General features: G+C 37.1%; 1 protein-coding gene and 1 long non-coding RNA gene across 2 annotated transcripts; one reads left to right on the forward strand and one right to left on the reverse strand.

Moving 5' to 3' along the window:
- The first annotated feature begins 223 nt into the window (after positions 1 to 223).
- On the forward strand, positions 224 to 20018 carry IFI44 (interferon induced protein 44). The gene is made up of 9 exons (XM_007530160.3): positions 224 to 349; positions 585 to 1027; positions 4669 to 4705; positions 5953 to 6157; positions 6461 to 6610; positions 9116 to 9287; positions 11248 to 11348; positions 13460 to 13647; positions 17255 to 20018. The coding sequence occupies exons 2-8, from the start codon at positions 595 to 597 to the stop codon at positions 13625 to 13627; spliced, it is 1266 nt and encodes a 421-aa protein (XP_007530222.1). The 5' UTR covers positions 224 to 349; positions 585 to 594; the 3' UTR covers positions 13628 to 13647; positions 17255 to 20018.
- Positions 6638 to 6862, reverse strand: LOC132541250 (uncharacterized). The gene is made up of 2 exons (XR_009552417.1): positions 6793 to 6862; positions 6638 to 6756 (listed from the first exon to the last, which is right to left on the reverse strand). It is a non-coding gene; the product is annotated as an uncharacterized LOC132541250 (long non-coding RNA).
- Positions 20019 to 21290: the final 1272 nt, after the last annotated feature.

Here is a 21290-nt window from a genome sequence, read left to right on the forward strand (position 1 = left end):
TCTTACTATGAGGTGGCAGATAGATAAACTCTGCTTTAATTCAAAATTTTCTTGTAAAACTTCATTTAAAATTATGGTGAGCTACTTTCCTTCTTACAATGGCTTAAATTCCATTGTTTTCCAAATATTTTACATGGCTTGACTATTAAAACGAGCTGGATCAGTTTGCCTTTTCTGCTTTAAAAAAGTTGGCATACAGCCCAGTGGGTGTGGTTATACTGAGTTTCAGTTTCTTTTCCGGAATCTCTGAAGCTTCAACGTTTCTGAAGAATTTCCTCTTCTCTTTTGTGTCTGCCTAGCTTTCCAAACAGAGCAGCTATTTTAGCTGTTGAAAAGATTCTGCAAACAGGTAATTGTACTGTTCAATTTTCCTCGCTACTTACAAGTAAGATTCATAAAAAAATAAATAACCAGTCTTTTAGAACAGAAAGCAAGCTAATCTGTTTCTTGTTAGCTGCTGACTCATTTCTGTTTACTTATTTCAAGTGTAATGTACAGTAAAAGGCATAAATTCAAGCTTTGTGATAAGATATGTTATCTGTTTTGGGATACTTAATGGAAAAATACATTTGATTTCTCACTAGACTGAGAAGTATGGCAGTGACTACTCGTTTGACATGGATCCAAGAAAAAAAACTGCAAACTGAGTTTGAGGGAAAGAAATTAATTCTTCTTTATAAGGCTACTGTCCATCAGTTTTCGTATGAAAATATGCTGAAAAAATGCCAGGATCAAGGACCTACTGTAACAGTCATTTATAGTGGAAATCATATTCTTGGAGCATATCTACAAGAGCTTTACCGGGAAAAAAGAAAAACCTCCAATTTCCTTTTTATTTTTCAAGGGACTAAGATGCCAAAGTACAAAATAGCAGTACATGATATAAATAAGTTGTTTTATTGGTCTTCTGAAATGAATATAAACCTAGACAAAAAAGTGATGACTGTGGATTCACAAATCGCAAAAGTACTTGGACTATCTCAAAATTCTATTTCCTTCCAGGAATGTGAAGTTTTTCGATGTGAAGGTAGGTTTAATCAAATAACCTTATAGTGAGTTCACTCACAAATGTTTGGAGGGGATAAGCCAATTCATCTCTTTAAGGAAAAAGCAATCTTTTCTTTTGTTATTTCCAAATGTAACAGATTGAAATCTAGCCACAATTTATCTGCTAATATACAATTAGGAATAAATGCAGCATATGTAGCAAAATATTCTGGTATATGTTTGTATTGATCAAGGAGGGACTAAGGAAGAAGAGTGGAAAAATGAGGGGAAAAAAGTGTGAGGAAAGAAAATTTGAGGATTGTGAAGTTCTCTTGGAAATAAACCAGAATTCGATTTTTTTTTTTGATGGATACTAAATGACTTCTGATATAGTTTACTATTATATACATTATATCAAAAGTTCAAAATTGAGAGTTCGGAGGTAGTGCAGTGGGTTAAGTGCAGGTGGCGCAAAACCCAAGTACCTGCATTGAGGATCCGGGTTAGAGCCCAGGATCCCCACCTGCAGGGGAGTCGCTTCACAGGCGGTGAAGCAGGTCTGCAGGTGTCTCTCTTTCTCTCCCCCTCTCTGTCTTCCCTCCTCTCTCCGTTTCTCTCTGTCCTATCCAACAACAATGACTTCAATAACAACAACTACTACTACAACAATAAAACAACAAGGGCAACCTAAGGGAATAAGTAAATATTTTTTTTTAAAGTTCAAAATCATGTACTTTCTTAAGTGAAAGGACATTTAAATGATTTCCATATTTTTTATTTATAAACAGTACTTACAATGTTTTTAAGTGTGGGCGTATGCATGAAAACTCTAGCTTGTACCATCCATATAATTGAGTTAGGAGCATGTCTGCTTTGTTAACACTGTCCCCAGCACACTGGAGACAATTTTAGTGTATAGTGTCCTTCCTTTCTCTTTTTCTCTCTCCATCTCTCTTTCTTTATCTGAATAAGTTGGCCTGCAGCAGTGAAGCCCTAGTAATGACAGAAAATAAAAACCAAACCAAACAAAAATAGGACTCTTTATGGTCACTTTCTGGAAGTGGAACTGCTATTTATAGATTATGTCTATTTACATTTTAGTTGATACCTTTCGAAAACTTCAGCTTTCTACACTATTTCCAAGAGCATTATAGAAATTCCTGTTATAGAACCTGTACCTCATCCACCCAATGCTGCCAAATAAAACGGGATCCTGAACTCTGATTATACATAAGCAAAAGCAATTCCACTGCCACAAAGTTATTCTACAGTCAGTTTCTCTCTCCCTGTCCCTCTCCCTCCCCCTTTCTCTCTCTTTCTCTCGTTCTTTCCTCTTTCTTCCTTCTTCCTTTTCAATTTTATTTTAGTTATTGGGTGGACACAGCCAGAATTTTCATAAAAGTTTGTTTCTACATATGATCTGTCTCAGACCCATTAGATTATGGAGAGGTTTAGATTCCTATCTTTTTCTTTTCTGCCTATGCCGTTAGTCTTTCTTTTCTGGTTCAAAATGGACTCTAGAACTTATCTTTCTTTCTTTTGTTTTGTTTTGTTTTTGTTTTTGTTTTCAGTTGCTGGGGCTCCATTGCTCCTGGCAGCCATTTTTTTCCTTTCTTTTCTTTTTATTTATTTAAATTTTTATATTTTTATATTGCAGAATTACATGTCGACAAGGGTTTGAATCCACACCATTCCCACCACCAGAGTTCTGAATCTTCGCTTTCCCCACTGAAATCCACCAGAGTTCTCCTAAAGTTTTAGACATGGGCCAACCATCTTCTCTATATCTGTCCACATTTATACATAGTTGTCCCTTCTTTTCCTGATTCAATCCTCTCTTTTCCTCAAAGCCATTCATGACATAATAACTACCTCCATATTGCCCTTTCCTTTTCCTTCTCTCTCTCTGGGTGCTGATGGAGCTGGAGTGCAGAGTCCTCTTATCTTCATCCAATCACTTCTCCCCTGATGGGAGTATGGATCAGGGTTGTTTATGGGGAGTAGAAGGTAGGAGTTCTAGCTTCTGCAGCTGCTTCTCTGCTGAGCATGGACGTTGATAGGTGGATCTATACCCTCAGCTTGTTTCTGTCTTTCCCTAGTGGACCAGAGCTCTGGAAAAGTGAGGGTCCAGGATACATTGGTGAGGTCATCTGCCCAGAAACGTCGGGGTGGAGTCATGGTAGCATCTGCAGCTTGGTGTCTGGAAGGTGGCATGACCTAAGTTGAAACAAGATGGTTAATGAACAGGAACCAGAAAGTACGATCAGTGCAGATGTGATTAAGGATTTTAGGGTAGAAGAAAGCTAGGAGAACCATTTTAGGCATGTTCCTGGGGGCATACAACTATAGTAGTTTTGCTTTTGCTTGGCAGTTAGCCTGAGCTTGGATGGGAACATTGTCTGAGAGTGGTGTCAGAGTGGAGAAAAGGGCTAGAAAGTTGGATTAGGGAAGGCAGTAGCTCCCATCCTTTTTTTTTTTTTTTTTTTTTTTTAAAAAAAAAAAAGAAGTTAAAATTAACTATCTCCATCCACCTGCTACAACACTCATATGTAAATGCATATTTATATTTAGTGTCAGAGGCTATATAACCTCTAAGTCCCTATTAGTCTGAGCTTATAGCTCATGTTCACATCTGAGGAACATAGCAGGCTGCACTCATTGCAGGACCAGTCTTTTTCAAGTGGCAGGGCAGGATAGCCCCAACCTCTTTTCTTATTTTATTGGGTAGGACAGAGAGAAATTGAGAGAGGGGGTGATCGAGAGGGAGAAAGACAGACACCTGCAGACCTGCTTCACTGCTTGTAAGCACCCCTCCCCAGCAGGTGAGGAGCAGGGCCTCAACCTGGAGCCTTGCACTTATTGCTATGTGTGATTAACCAGGTGTACCCTGCCCAGCCCCTAGAACTTATTTTTCATGTTGAAATGTACCATGAATAACTGCGTGATTTACTGAAAATTTAGTCTTGTAATGTCCAACAAATTTTGAGCTTTAAACTCTTTATAAAAGATGAAGTTAAAGAGATTTATCTGTACCTATGCTCATAGCAGCATAATTTGTAAAAGAACAAACTAAGAAACAACCTAACAATAGATGAGTGGCTCAAAACATTGTGGTATAGATACACAACGGAACACTTCTCAGCTAGCAGGAATGGCTAAGTCATCTTCTTTACCTCATCTTGGATAAAGCTTGAAGGAAATATGTTAAGTGAGATAAATCAGCAAGAGAAGGATTAATATGGATGATTTGATTCATGGATAGAACTTAAAAAACAAGTATCCAAAAGGAAAAAAAAAAGTAAAACATGGACTGGGTTTGGTGTATTGTGTCAAAGCAAAGGACTCTGGGAAGAGAGGGGAGAAAGGGGCTTGGGGGGTGTCCTGGTGCATGATGGTGGAAAAGCACCTAAATTGGGGTGAGAGGGTTTTGCTGATACCTATTTTGGTGAGATGATAAATTTTGCCTATGTGTCAATAACTATACCATAAGTCATTAACCCCTCAATTAAATAAAAATGAAGCTAGAAGAGAGAGTTGTCATAGTTTTTTTATACTTGTGTTTTAACTGTTCTACACTGTTCTCACAGAAATGTAACCTTTGAATTTTTCCTTGTGACTACATTGAAATTCAGTCAGCCAACCATTCAACAACTTTTCCTTCATTTTACTTTATTTCCCTAGATATATTGAATGAAAGGACATTGCAAGGTGTCACTGAGTAAGTTGATGATATTAATGTTCTATTTCATTGTTGAGTATTTTAAATTATCCTATCACAGATTCTATTCATAAAATCAGAAGTACAAATTATAACAGATAACTTGTGGGTTATTAAGAACAAACCATGGCTATTTAATGATAAAACAATTTGATGATGAACAATCTTAAAACAAAAAGAACAGTGAGTATAGAGATCATATTTCTAAATCATTTTCTGTATTTGAAGAAAAAGAAGAGTTTGACTTCATACGTATATTTTTGTTTACACTTCTTGCAGTTACAATTTCAATTACCTTCTTCACCTCAGGAAATTCTTGTTTAAATGATAGTGGCATGAGGGAATTCCCTACCATGACTCCTGGGGCTGGGTGGTGGCTCATCTGGTTGAGCAAGGACCCAAGTTCGAACCCCTGTCCCCACCTGCAGAGAGAAAGCTTTATGAGTGGTAAAGCAGTGTTCAGGTGTCTCTCTGTCTCTCTCCATCCCTACTCTCCCCTTCTCGATTCTGGCTGTCTCTATCCAAAAATAAAAATAATTAAAAACTTTTAAAAAGATTATGTTAGAAATGATTAACTTCCATAGATTTCAAAAGTCACTTATTATCTTATGATTTTTGAAGTTGATGATTTATCTTCATGTTTAATAGTTGGTTTTCTTCTAAGTTCGCAAAAACAAGTAGCTTAAACATGCAAGCTTTTATATCTGTTTGATTTTGTTCAAAGTGTAAGTTTAGCTTTTCCTCTTTTAGCAATACATCTTTATTTTGTTTTATTATTCTACTTATTTACCCATTGTTATTATTTGTTACCAAGGCTATTACTGGGGTTTGAAGTGACTCTATCATACCAGTGCCTTTTTTGTTTTTGCAGAGAAAAATTGAAAGAAAAGGGAGAGGTAGAGAGGGAGTGAGAAAAAGATATACCTCCAGCACTGCTTTACACTTCATTAAGCTTCCCTTCTGCGAGAGGGGACAGACAGACTGCTTGAACCTGGGTCTTAAGGCATGGTTAATGAGTGTACTCTACTGGGTGCACCATCACCTAGCCTCAGCAAAAGAATTTTATGTAGGATTGTTTCATGCCTTTTTATAGTAAAAATACAACACAGGAATGTATTAATCTATAGTACATATTTGTATAGTAATGTAATATAATACTGTATAGTATATTATTACTACTGTAATAATAAATTCTTTAAAAATTATGATAAGGTCTTGGTACTATCTAAATTGCCTCATCTACACAGGTACAGAGAGGATTTATTGTCTTTTGTGAAAACTTATAAATTCATAAAGCCGTATAGTGACTTGGTTAACCAAATCCGAATTCTGCTTGTGGGTCCAATCGGAGCTGGAAAGTCGAGCTTTGTCAACTCCGTGAAGTCTGTTTTCCGAGGTCACGTGACACACCAGGTTTTGGTTGGGTCTAATACACATGGAACATCAGAGATGGTAGGTTCATTTGCCTGAGCTTTCTTTTTCATGCTAGTGTTGAAAAGCTGTTTTATCACATAGACTTCATTTCAGAGTACAGCTTATAATAAACATGTAGCTTTATTTTATAATTAATTAAAATTTTAAAACTTTAATATTTTCATTGAAGTAGCATTGTTTTACAAGGCTTTTTGTTTTAGCTACAATTTCATAACTCTTCCTGATGTGCGTTAATGTACTATGCCTACCACCAGAGTACAAATCATATCTGTAGAGCACTTCTGAAAACGAACTCAAAGTGTTTTTTTTTCTTCTCTGCAGTATAGGACATATTCCATTAAAGATGGGAAAAATGGTAATACCCTACCATTTATCCTGTGTGACTCAGTGGGCCTGGGTGAAGAAGAAGAAGGGCTGTGCATAGATGATGTAGTACCCATCTTAAAAGGTCATGTTCCTGACAGATATCAAGTAAGATTTGTTTCATTATTGAGAAAATGTAACCGCTGTTTTAAAGCTTATTTTTACCTTCTACTGAAAGCATATGACTCAAGTCTAGCATCAGTATTTAGTTACTACTTCCATTCTTCTTTCTTTCTTTCTTTCTTTCTTTCTCTCTCTCTCTCTTTCTTTCTTCCTTCCTCTGTCTTTACATTTCTTAAAATCTTATTTGAATAGGACAGAGAGAAGTAGAGAAAATGGGAAGATAGCGAGAAAGAGAGACTTGCAGACTTCATTGCTTGTGAAGCTTTCCCCCTTAATACAGACTGGTGTCTCCTAGAATTTCTATTCTTTTTTTTAATATTTATTTATTTATTTTCCCTTTTGTTGCCCCTTTTTTATTGTTGTAGTAGTTATTATTGTTGTTGCTACTGAATTCATCGTTGTTAGATTGGGCATAGATAAATGGAGAAAGGAGGGAAAGGCAGAGAGGGAGAGAGAAAGATAGATACCTGCAGACCTGCTTCAACACCTGTGAAGCGACTCCCCTGCAGGTGGGGATCTGGGGACTCAACCGAGATCCTTAGATCGGTCCTTGAGCTTCATGCCACATGGGCTTAACCCGCTGCGCTATCACATGACTCCCGAATTTATTTTCTTAAGTTATACTTGTTCAAGCTACCTTATTCAATTGAGGTATTATATTTTACAAAAAATATATGCATCCAGAGACTCTTCTCATATGCGTGCTGCTGAGCATTCAGTTGATTTTGCTTATGTAAAGTGAAAATCTTAATAGAATAACTTAATCACATACCATTATTTTATGTAATAGAAAGTCTGAAAGAAACTTTGATTCAGTGTGGCAGCTCCTTAAGTTTATTACTTTCAGGTGTCTGGTTTCCCATTCTGAGATCCTTAGCACATAATCTTTTTTTGTTTGTATCTTTTTCTTTTCTATTGAGTTAATAATAATTGACAAGATTGTAGGATAAGAGGGGTAAATTTCGACACAATTCCCACCACCAGAGTTCTGTATCCCATCCCCTCCATTGGAAGCTTTCCTATTCTTTATCTCTCTGGGAGCATGGACCCAAGGTCATTATTGGGTGCAGAAGGTGGGAAGTCTGGCTTCTGTAATTGCTTCTCTCCTAAACATGGGCATTGGTAGGTCAATCATGCCCCCAGCCTGTTTCTTTCCCTAGTGGGGCGGGGCTCTGGGGAAGCAGGGCTCCAGGACATATTGGTGAGGCCATCTGCCTGGGGAAGTCAGGTTGGAGTCATATATATATATATATATATATATATATATATATATATATATATATATTAGATAATAACTACTTTTGTCATATATAAACTTAACAAGTTTGTCCTTTATCAAATGCTACTTAATGTCCATAGTTTTAACTATAAGACTCATGCATCTTTTTCAGTAGTTTGAAAAACCATTGAAGTAAATCTATTCACTGTCAGTAGGTATAATTCTCATTCCCCTCCTCCTCCAGTTTCTCCACCTTTTCTTTCTTTCTTTCTTTTGCCACCAGAGTTATCACTGGGCCTAAGTGCCTGCATGATGATTCCACTTTTTCTGTGATCATGTTTTTATTTTTATAGAGACAGAAAGAAACAGAAGGAAGAGAGAGGGTGAGAAAGAGAGAGAGAGAGGAAGGGAGACACCTGAAACATTACTACACTGCTCATGAAATTCCACCTGCCCCATAGGTTGTGTTTTAGGGCTTGAACCCAGTTCCCCTCACATGGTAATGTGTGTTCTTTACCAGATTAACCACACCTGTTCCCTATTTTGGTATTTTTCTAGCAATTTGTGTTTTAAGAATGTTCTCTTTCATACGTGAAATGAAGAAAGTATAAGACTAATGATCCCATTTCCAGCCAAGTTCATCTCACTTTAAGCCACTTGTCCTCATATTGGACCAATAACAACGGCCTTCTTTTTAAAAATTTATTATTTATTAGATAGAGACAGAGAGAATTTGAGAGAGGAGGAGGAGGAGGAGGAGAGAGAGAGAGAGAGAGAGAGAGAGAGAGAGAGAGAGAGGGAGAGACCTGCACTACTCATTAAGTTTTCCTTCTGCAGGCAGGACCAAGGTCTTGAACCTGGGTCCTCGTGCATTCTAATGTGAGTGCTGAATCAGGTGTGCCACTGCCTGGCCCCCAATACCAGCCTTCTTTCAGTATACCCTCTCTTCTACTTAAACCTATATTGCTTATCTATTGCTAGAACTTTTTTTTTTTTTTTTTTTTTTTGTCTATCTTAGATATCCTTATCAGCCTACCTCTCCTTAACTTTTGGCTTTCAGAATACATGTCCTCAACTCACAAGAGTTTGTCTGTTTAGGTGAAATGATTGCCATCTATTTGTACAGTGACTGTCTTCTTGCCAAATTCTTAGCCTCCTAGTATCAAAACCACTTCTCTCATTCTCTATTTCATCTACTTGTTCTGTGTCTGGTACCTAGTATGTACTTCTAGATATTTGATGAGTTCATTTGCTTTTTGTTTATCTCACAGCTTCATTCCAAACAACCAATCACACCAAGCCATGCTAATTATATTCACAATCCCTTACTGAAGGACAGAATCCATTGTGTGGCATTTGTGCTTGATGCCACTTCTGTTGAATACCTCTGCCATGAGGTGGTGACAAAAATCAAAAGAATTCGAAGGGAAGTGATAAAATGTGGTGAGTGGCATTTCATTTTTTTGTTTGTTTGTTTTGACTAGGTTATATAATACAATGGTTTATGGACTGCCTTAAAAAAACGAGTATGTGAGTCTTCCCTGTCTCATCAGTGTGGTTCAATCAAATCAGGCACAATGCAAATTTGTAAGTGACTTGAACTCTCTGCATCTAACTTTCTAGTCTATAAAACTCTCCATAGGATAATAACAGCACCAATTCCAGACTCATTATAAGGATTAACAAATTACTTCATGAAGTGTGTAGTATAGTGTTCTGACTACCTATTACCACTGCGTTCTAACATGAATTTATTTAATTTGAATCTTAGTTTTCTCCTGATTTTATAAAGCTAGATACCAGAAAAGAATACATCAATAAGAAAAAGTGACTGAACGTCTGCAGCCTATAAAATGTAACAAACACTGTTACTTCAATGCAAAAAAAATTAAAAGGATGGATAACAATTACCACTTGTAATGAACCAAACATTGCTTGAGAAGTCACACTGACTGGATATAACAATGGAAAAAAAAACTTCTCATATAAAGAAATATAACATTTTCAAGTCTTTTTTTTTCTCCACTTTATTGCAGGGTTCATGGTTTGTGGTACTTTTGTTAACATATAGGTACATATCCTCATGATACATGTCTGCAGGATACTATCTCCTCAAACCCAAGTCCTTTTCTACCATCATGCGTTAGGATTTCAGAGCTCCCCCACTTCCCCCCCAGAGTCCTTTGCTTTGCTGCAGTACACCACACCCAGGCCAACTTTTACCTTATGTTTCCTTTTTCTGTTCTTGCAAAAACTTTACAAAACACAACATTTTTAAAAAGTGGAGGTAAAGCAAGATGGTCTGTAAGGTAAAGTAGCACAAATATTTTTGAGAAGATAAATAAGATTAGGGATTTAAGGTGCTTCCACACTGACAACCCCTCCACCCATTTGTCTGTTCTGTTTCAGAGATATTTATCACAATATTTGAGTCAGTTTGAAGCATGAAAGGACTGACTCAAAATTTCTCTGAATTTTGAGACCGTGACAAATTGTGTACAGAATATTTGCAAACATTGTAGCATAGGAACTTTCTTTAAGATGCATTCACACAACTTGCCACTTTGTTGAGGTCTTTTCTACATCTTTGTTTTCTGCCATCAGGGTTATCACTGAGACTACATACTTGCACTAAAAATCCACCTCTCCTGGCAGCCATTTTTCCCCTTTATTTGATAAGACAGAGAAAATGAGAGATAAAGGACAGAGAGAGAAGAAGAGAGAAAGAGAGATACCTGTAATACTTGCTTCACTACTCCTGAAGCTTCTCTCCTCCCCACTTGCAGGTAGTGCAGGGATGGGGTGGGAGTCCTCTGGTCTTATTAGAGTCCTCTGGTATTACCTAGACTCCATAAAACTACAACTGTTTGTACAGAATACCAAATCACTTGGCAATATGGCAATATTCTAGCACAAAGCTCATTACCTTTTTGTTTCATTTATCTCATTCCCTTCATTTTCTTCCCTTTTCCCCCTCCCCTTTTGTTTTTCCCACCAGAGTTATCAAAGAGGCTCTGTGCCTGCACAGCAAATCCACTATTCCAGGCAGATATCCCTTCTCCCCTCTTTTCTTTATTTGCTAGGACAGAGAAAAATTGAGAGAGGAGTGGGGAGATAGATGGAGAGAAACATCTGCTGCACTTGGTTCACCGCTTGTGACACTTTCCCCACTGCAAGTGGGGACTGGAGGCTTGAACTTTGCACATGGTTAAGTGTACATTCACCATCCCTTACCCCTTCATCTTATGCAGAGGAATCTTCTCTTGTCGGGGGTATGATGAGCCTTCCAAAAATCTCTGAAACTGTTCCATAGATAAACCTATTGAATAGCTGCTAACTAATTAGCTGAAAAATACAAATGATGTTTTCTGTTATAAAAATGGCATGTCTCTATTGAACACAGGTGTGGTATATGTGGCTTTGCTCACCAATGTGGACAGATTGGATCTGATCACCAAGGATGACTTTATGGACATATACAGATGCATGCCTGTGAAGCTCAAGGTGGTAATTAACATATTTTGAAGTATGCCACTAAGAATATGATATTGCTGTTCATAAAAGGAAACACTTACTGATTTTAGGAATTGAAGCAATTGTTTGAATAACTTGGACTAATTCACAGAATTTGTTTGTTGTGTGTGATATCAAGGACTTGCTCATGCACCATCTTACTGTTTTTTCATTCAGAGAGAGAAAGGGGGAGAAATATCAAGGCATGCAGTTTTCTCCACTGTCAGTAGTACTCATATATGGTGCTGGGACTAGGGCCTGGGAGGTGCCCATGCGAATAAAGATTTGTGTTCCCTCTTCACTCTGGATCTTCTCTCTCTCCTCCACAGCGCAGCCCAGCCCGACAGCCTGGAAGTACTTGACCCAGTGAACTTCCTTTTTGGACCACAATTCAACAGTTTTTAAAGTTGAAGATTTCCTTGACACTGACAAAGATTATTCAGTTCATTAAAATTTTACTCAGTTTCCATTAAATGAATATTTTGTTATCATTAATTGCTAATCCAATATGACTATCTCTAATCACATATTCAATTAAACAATCTCTCTGCACAATAATGCTTACAACTTGATAGGTGAGGGGATGTGGAACCAGGATGAGAAAAAAAAATTGATGAGGGCTGGAAAAAAATGACTATTCAAAAGCCTTTCAAAATTTTATTATTGGATAGGGACAGAGAAAAATTGAAAGGGGATGGGGAGATAGAGATAGAGGTACAGAGAGAGACAGAGAGAGGGAGAGAGAGAGACATCTGCAGCCCTGCTTTACCTCTCGTGAAGCTTTCCCCCTACAGATGGGGGCCAGGAGCTTGAACCAATGTCCTTATGCACTGTCTTGGGAATGCTTGTCCAGGTGCACTACTGCCTGGCCCCCTGCAAAAGACTTTTGTGACTGAGATACTGAGGTCCCAGACTCAATCCTCAGCACCAACCACCACATACCAAAGCTGTTCAGTGGTCTGCTCCTTTTGTTTTTCTGGATCTTTCTCTCTGTCTATCTTACTCATTAAAACAAGCAAATAAAATATCTTAAAAAAAAAAGCCAACTAGAGAATGTCATATAATTGAGTCTCATAAACATCATGAAATGATTTAAAATAATGTGTTTCAAGTTTACAGGAGAGAAATATTATAGCAAAGGTTTTGAAAGGGTGGATTTTACTTAGTAGTGTGACACTAGGATATGGCTTCCAAGTAGGAAGAGTATCTCAGAAAGTGACTTGTGAAAAAGAGGATGAATTCAGAGCACGGGAACAGCATAAATGTAGAGGAATGGCATGTTTGGAGGGAAACAAAATCCATTTTCTAGAATGCTAAATCCTCACGAGGTGAGAGAAATGAGAAAGCTACATTTGCATGAGGCTGTTTTATTTAATTCTCTGTGTGATGAGGATTCAGCAACTTTTGGCAAGAGTAGTGATATAATCAAAGCTAAGCATCAGAAAAATTGATCGGTTGTCCATGTGATTAGAGGCTGGAGTCAAAAGAGACTGGGGACAAGGGCATCAGATAGGACAGTGTAATAAATGATAGCTAATATGTGTTAAGTACTAAATTTTCTTCTTCAATACTTCCAATAACCCTATAAAATATGTTTTGTCATGGCTACCTTTTATAGTTGAGAAATCAAATGTATTTATTAATGTTTATTGAAATTGCACAAGAAATCACAGAGATCTATTGTGAATCTAGGCTACCTGGTTCCACAGATAAAAATAGTCTTAGCAAGAACTCAACATTAACATTATGGTAGTCAAGTAAAACTGATCTGTCTTGAAACTAACTTGTCAAAGAAAATTGACAGAAATGGTGTGTTCAGGTGTAAATGTGTGATGAATGCTGTAGTTTCTCTATGATTTCTGTAGAACCACTAGTTACCTAGTCTTAACTCATATTTAATTTCTTGTGTATATTTTAGATATAAATAACTAGTGGTAGTTAGTGTTAATTTATAAAATTCCAAACCTCCAGCTTTATTTTCCTCAATAGGGAAAGTATTACCGAGCTCCTAGGTTTTGTTACTGATTTTATAAATTTTATTGGCATACAATAATATTTTTCTACTGTTTTAAGATTTCTGGGCTTTGATTTCTGTATTACAGTTAGAGGCCGTCCACAAGAAACTTGGATTTGCTCTTCGTGACATATTGGCAGTTAGCAATTATACCTCAGAGTGGGAACTAGATGTGGTTAAGGACTATCTCATCCTCTCTGTGCTGAAGCAAATGCTTTGGGCTGCAAATGACTTCTTAGAAGATTTGCCTCTGTAGGATACAAATGGAGAAAACAGGTAAAATTTGGTGGTATAGAAGCTTAAAGGTATTAGGTACCACGGAACTTCTTTCTTGGAAGTACCTGCCAGTTCTCTGTACCTATGAGTCTTTGCCCTTTGAGTAGTACTGCCCATTAATCTATTGGCTGGATGTATTTTTCTCTTTCCTCTCCATTCTCTGGGTTGTATTTTAGGAAATCTATCCTATTCTTCATCCCCATTTCTTAAGAGTTGCTTGTTTTTTTTTGTTTTGTTTTGTTTTTTTTTTGCCTTTAGGGTTATCACTGGGGCTCAGAATCTGCAATAGGAATCCACTGCTCCTGGAAGCTACGTTTTTCCTTTTTGTTGCCCTTGTTGTTTATTGTCATTGTTGTTATTATTGTTGTTGTTATTGCTGTCTTTGCTGTTGGGTAGGATAGAAGAAATCAAGAGAGGAGGGGAAGACAGAGAGGGGGAGAGAAAGATAGACCTGCAGACCTGCTTCACCACTTGTGAAGTGACCCCCTGCAGATGGGGAGCCGGGGGCTCTAACCTGGATCCTTACGCCGGTTCTTGTGCTTCATACCATGTGCACTTGACCTGCTGCACCACCGCCCAGCCCCGTGGAATGACTTTTTAAAACAGAAAGTAAAAGACAATACAGACAGAAGAGGAAAGGAAATTAAATCTCTTAAGCCTCTTCCAGAGTGCTGGAGACAGGACTAAATGTGGGTCCTGTGCGTTGCAAAAACAGCTACCCTCCCATGTAGTCTTGCAGGGACTAGAAGAATATTTTTCTTTTTCTTCATTTTTTATTTTTTTCCTTTATTGGAGGGTTGATGTTTTACAACTGACAGTAAAATACAATAGTTTATAGATAACATTTCCCAGTTTTCCACTTAACAATACACCCCCACACTAGGTTCTCTGCTGTCATGTTCCAGGACCTGAACCCTCACTAGACAAATATTTTTAAAATGCCTTGCCTGTCATCTCTGCATCTGAAACTGTGTCCTTGCCCTCTTCTCCCAAAATATGACTTGAGACCCATGAATGTATCATACTTGCTTTGCAATTGTTTGTTCCTTCCTTGTGATTTTTCTGATTCATTCTCTCTCTCTCTTTTCTCTTTAACACACTGTGACCAAGTAGTAAAGAAAAATATGTGCCTTTCATATTTATGACCTAAGAATTTAGTGTTACATGTATTGTTTGCTATCAAACTGTGCACAATACACACAGGACTGTTTCAACCAAAGACTAGAAGTAATTTCATTTATTTATTTATTTATTTCTCCTAAGGTTCTCACTAGGGTTTTGTGCCTACCCAATTTCACTACTCCTGGACTACTTTTTCTATTTTTATTTTGTAGTTACAGAATATAAGACAGGGAGCACAGGCAAAGAGAGAGAGAGGATTGAAGGGGTATCATAGCACTATTTCACCTCCTATGACACTTATTATTTTTTAAATTATATTTTTATTAGTTATTTACAAGATTATAAGAAAAAAATGGTAGGGCTGTATACTATACTACCCCTTCCATTATTCTTCTGTGCCCCTACTGCTGCTCTTCGATAGTGGCCTCCCTAGTTCTCCCAAAGTCACAGATATGGGCCAGTTGTGTGTATATATATATTTTTTTCTTTTTTCACATTCTGTGTTTTGATTCTCTATATACCACAAAGGAATGAAATCATTCCTTAGCTGTTTTTCACTTCCTTACATACTTCACTAACCATTGTCACTGCCACCAATTCTATCCATTTTGTCCCAAAGGAAACAATAGAGTCCTTTTTAATCACTGAGGAGTACTCCACTGAGTATATGTCTCATTTTTTTTATTTATTAGACTCAAATGAATTATTTTTGTTCCACTGTTAAAGGCTTCCCCACCCCACCTCTTAACTATTAATATCCCTTCTTTTTTTTTTTCTTTTTTTTTATACTTCTTTTCCCCAGAGGTCAGGAGGATCACAGTAGCATCTGGAAGTTGGTGGCTAAAAGGTGATAAGATATAAAACAGGGTGGTCCAGGAGGTGGCACAGTGGATAAAGCATTGGAGTCTCATGCATGAGGTCCTGAGTTCCATCCCCAGAAGCATATGTACCAGACTCATGTCTGTTCCTTTCTCTCTCTCCTATATTTTTCATTAATGAATAAAATACTTTAAAAAGATATGAAGCAGAACAACATTAATGTTTAATAAAAAAGGACCAAAGAGTAGGATTAGAACTAATAGGAATAGAAACTCCAGAGTAGAAAGAAGCTAGGGAGTCTACTTTAGGTATGTTCCTAGGAGCACAGGACTTTAGTAATCTTTGCTTGAGCTTAATATCTAGCAATAAATTGGACTAGAAATATTATCTGGGAGGCTGGTATCAGAGTAGAGAATGAAACTTGAGAGCTGGGTTAGGGCAGAGAGTAGCTTTCAAATTTGGATGAATATATAGATACAGTTAACTGTTTACCACATCAAAATGGCCTATGGCCCATGTGTATCAATATTTAGCATATGAGTCTGTGTATCCTCTGAGTCCTTATCAGCCCAAGCTCACAGTAGATGGTCACAGTTGGGAACAATGTAAGTTGCAAACATTATAGGATCAGTCCTCCTCCCATGGCAGAGTAGGATGACCCAGACTCCCTTCAGAGAGTGGAGAAGCCCTTACCATTGCTATTTTGTACTGAGGTTAAGGCCCTTAAGAAACCCCCCAAAAGGTTAAAGGACATTCCTGATGGAAGTGACTAGTGATGGCCAAGAGAGGGATCTCTTAGAAGTTTTTCCTCTTGGAATCTATAGGGGAAATCCAAGGACTCCCTACCTAGAATCATAAGTGACGAAGTGGCCTGGCATTGGACAAAATGACCGTTAAAATGGGCCAATGTCTTGCTCCTTTCCGGTTTTTGGAGTCCTTTCTTTGTCTGGCATGAAGCTTCCTGTTTGTATGCTGCTCTTATGTGATGGCCAGGGACTCAATGCAGGTCCTTGTTCACGGTAAATTGTGTTTTCTATGTGGTGAGCTTTATCCCAAACCCCAAATTTTATTTTTAGTTCATAGAAAATCAGATTACCAAATCATACCTTTTTCAGTTCATTCCCTCTCTTTCTTCTTTCCTTTTCTTTTGCCTCTAAGATTATCACTAGGGCTCCTTGCCAGCACTACAAATCCACTGCTCCTGGCAGCCTTTTTTTCCTTTTTTTTTTTCTTTCTTCTTCTTTATTTTATTCAACAGGACAGAGAAATTGAGAGGTTGATGGGAAGATAGAGAGGTAGAGAGAAAGATAGACACCTAACGACCTTCTGTTTCACTTCTTGTGAAGCATTCTGCATGGAGGCTTGAATCTGGGTCCTTGTACAGGTCCTTCTGCATGGCACTATGTGCACTTAACTGGGTGCACTACCTCCCACCCTCCTTTTCAGACGGTCTTTTACTCACTGAGAAACTACTGGAAAACTAACTTCACTATTCTGGCGCTGTTATCTGATTTCCTTAGTTTCTTCTCTTCGTTGTACACATAAGCTAAATGTCAAGACTGACTTAGATCTCTGGTAGTGCAATACTCCTCTTTCCTCTGGTTGCTTTACTGTAAGTATAGTTAATAGTATTCACACATTAAAATAGTTTATCTTTTTTTTTCAGATACCAGAGGAAAATATAATCAAGTGTTTCAAAGAAGAAAACATGTGAACTAAACATGATTAAGGAGTGAAACTGAGAAGTGAAAAATATTGAAAAAGAAAAGATGCTGAAACCAAATGGGTATATTTAACTCGTCTGGAATGAAGAATCTATATATTATCATAGTACTAATAAATTACTAGGAATAGTAGGACTTTAAATCAGGTTGTTTAAAATAATTCTTTCAGATTTAAGATGTGTAAAAAAAAACAATTGAGGGAGTCAGGAGGTAGCGCAGTGGGTTAAGCCCACGTGGCGAAAAGCGCAAGAACCTGTGTAAGGATCCTGGTTTAAGCCCCTGGCTCCCCACCCGCAGGGGAGTCGCTTCCCAGGCAGTGAAGCAAATCTACAGGTGTCTATCTTTCTCTCCCCCTCTCTGTCTTCCTCTCTTCTTTCCATTTCTTTCTGTCCTATCTAGCAATGACAACATCAGTAACAACAACAATCATAACTACAACAATAAAAAAGGCAGGAAAAAAGAGAAAATAAATAAATATAAAAAAAAATTGAAGCAGTTTTTCTTATCAGACTTAAGTTTAACTTGAGTGTGTAGATATGTGCATGATTTTAGAAAAGTTTCTGTTACTATAATTTTCAGAATATTCTTTTTTGCTCTTCATTTTAATTTTACTCTCTTGTGTTATTTCCAATAACACAAGAGATTTTAATCTCACTGAATTCTCAGTTAATGCTGTATTCTTTGTCTTCAAGTGATACTATTTCCTTCCCTATTTCCTTCCTCAAAAGTGTACTTTTTAATAATAAAGTTTCTGTGTATATGCTGAAAAATAACTAAAGAAATTTTTGTTTTATATATGCACTAATATGTGGCAGTTGACACTGAGTTTCATGACTAAAATTAGAAAGCAGTATTTTTTTATTACTCTGTCAATTGCAACTATTTTAGTTACACTCCACCTGAATTGCATAAATGAATAGAAACGTGAACTATCGAACTGGATCAAGGAACTAAGCTATATAAAAGTAAACATTGAAATGGTTTCAGAAAGGATTGAACCTAGAATTGAATTTAAAAATAAATTCAGGTTTCAGAAAGAATTGAATTTAAAAAATAATTCAAAAGCTATCCTTTCTCCCCTCTCCCCACCCCATGTTCCATTCAGCATACTGCTATCATTTTCTTGGCTTTTTAAAAAAATAAATCTTAAACTATCTGCGTTCAAACCTCAAACAGTCATTCAGTTTTCAGACCTCAGACAGTCTGAAAGAGAACTTTCCCCCCCTAGACTGTTGCGAAATACTCAAAAGAGAACTTTATTTGCTCTAACTTAAGTCACGTGCCTACCTCCAGGAACAATCATGTTATTCAAAGGAACAAAGAAATGTAACCAGTATGGGCTGAGGATATAGCATAAAGGTTGTGCAAAAAAAATTTTTTTTATTATACTGACAAAAGAAAAATAGGGAGGGAGAGAGAGAAAGGAAGAAAGAGGAGAAAGAAGGAAAAAAGAAAGACACTTGCAGTACTGCTCCATAGCTTATGCGACTCAGGGCTTACTCTCGGGCTCTTGATCACAGACATACACACACTCTGCTGGGTGCACCAGCGCCTGGCTCTGCCAAAAGACATTCATGATCAAGGCATTGAATTTCTCACAAGTTGTGAAGCAGGGTTAAAGGTGTCTCTCTCTCTCCCTCTGTCTTTCTTTCTCCCCTCTCAATTCCTGTCTGTCCCATAAGGTAAAAAAAGGAAAGAAATGAAAACAAAGACTGCAGGGAAACAGTGAGAGAGAGGTGGATTCTTCATGTAGGCATTGAGCTCTAGTGATAACTCTGGAGGGCAAAAAGAAAAGATGTCATTATGTTGTTGCAGAGAGCATTCCTTTCAAGTGTGAGGCCCCCAGTATGGTCCTCTATAGAACACAGAAAGAACTGAAGTGGACAAATAAAACCTTGCTGTTGACTCATAGTTGTTAGAATACAACGGACATTATACTGAGTCTTTCTATAGTCGCATCTGCTTGGGTACATGAAAGAAAAATATATTGTTACTCAAGCTGTAAATATTGGGTTGGAAAATTAAATACTCTTATATTGAAACTACTGATTTGGCAATCCAATATGCTATTAAGCAAAACATATCTACAGGGTATCTAGTAGACTACACATGTTACACTGTACAAGGACCCAGGTTCAGGCCCCCAGTCCCTACCTGCAAAGGGAAACTTCATTCATGAGCAGTGAGACTGACAATGACCCCTTTACCTCCCTCTTTCGTCTCCTTTTCTCTCTGTCTCTCTCTTAAATAAATAAATAAATAATAACAAATAACATATAATAATAAATAACATATAAAAGTAAGACTTAATAAAAGAATTTAAAGAGAATTTCCAAATTATGACTTTAGGTAAGATTTCTTGAAGGCAAAAAAGTGATAAGAAGGTAGTAAGTTACCCTTACTACATGAAGTTCTTGTGACTTCAATTGGGTTCTAACAGGAATAAACATTTTATATTTTAACTTTGCTTATTATTTGTGTGTAACAATTATTGAGGATATAATTAGAGATTTTGAAGAACAGACAGCAAATAAATTCTGTCTCCTTGATTATGTTTTATTTAAGTGTACAATTATTTCACTGTTAAGTAGAGAGAAAAATGTTCTAAAGGATCATATGGAACTAAAAATTCTGTCATTCGTACAGTAGAAGCTTGATTAAAAGCTGGGATAGATTGTGATAATAAAAACATGAATGACACACCGACTTGATTGATACACTATACATTAGGAAAATCTATGGTGTTGTTTAGGTTTGTGTGTGTATGAATAATGAAGAGTAATGATACAATTTTACAACTCCTTCCAACAGAATTTTTTTATATTCTTGCTGGACCCATGGGAATCAAATTTGAGACTACAGTAGAATATCCCAGCAAAGGAGGTATTAATGCTTAGAAAATATTTTAGTTCCTCTGAATATGACTCCCATACTTTGGAGAACCCTTTTGATTATAATATAATTTATTGACTGAACTGCTTTTCTTAATTACTAACAGATATTCATTATGCCAAAGATATAGGAAATTCTTCTTTATCTCCATAGTTCTGTCTCTAGCCCCCAGAGGTGTTTTGGCCATATCAGGACAAACACAGAGAGTGGTCAACAGATCTCAGGTTAACACAAAGCCTGTCTTATCTGATATCCCTAAATTATGCCTATATCCTTGGGGTAAGGTCAGGATTTGAAGATTAAATATACAATCTGACATAATCACTAAAATTGGAGATAAAAAGTCTGAATAGAGTGGTTTATATACGAAGAGAGAGATCATTCAACTATGTATGACTTTAAGGTGTTCTATGTATATGCTTAAGATGTTTTGTGTATGTCCATAAAATGTTTATATTTGACACTGCTGTATGCACACATACCCAAGATATAGAGAGACTGTGAGCCTGTGCGAGACATCAGAAACATTAGAGACTCGAGACACATCAGAGACATTAGAGCAATTAGAGACCTAGGAAGAGACACATGCAGGAGACAGAAGTCTATGGTGTCCACATGAGAGACACTTGATAAAACCTATTTTATCTCATTACTAACGGTGTGAATAAGTTTATTTTTCAACCCTGAGATGCAAATGAAATATTACATTCTGATATCCAGAGAATTCTCCAGGAACTTAAGAGCATGAGGCTTGTTTTTTTTTATTTTTTATACCACACTATAGTAAAACAAAGGAGTTAACAATGACTCACTTCATGGGTTCAAACTAGGACTTTCTGTGTTCTTCCATTCTCTATAAATAAGATAATCATGTCACTGCCTGCCTTTTTCTCTTCTTCTTCCTGGAAATGGACAGTTGAAGAAGTCCTCTCAGATACAGTCCAGCTATCTGTCCTTGAGGTAAGTAGTATGAAAACATATCCAGCAAATAAGCCCTGGTAATAAATAAGCAGCAAATGGAAATGAAAGGGGAATTTGTGGCAGATGGGAAGGGAATATATAAAATGGTTAATGATGCTGAAAATG

This window comes from Erinaceus europaeus, chromosome 11 (assembly GCF_950295315.1).
Source record: "Erinaceus europaeus chromosome 11, mEriEur2.1, whole genome shotgun sequence".
Classification (NCBI taxonomy): Eukaryota; Metazoa; Chordata; class Mammalia; order Eulipotyphla; family Erinaceidae; genus Erinaceus; species Erinaceus europaeus.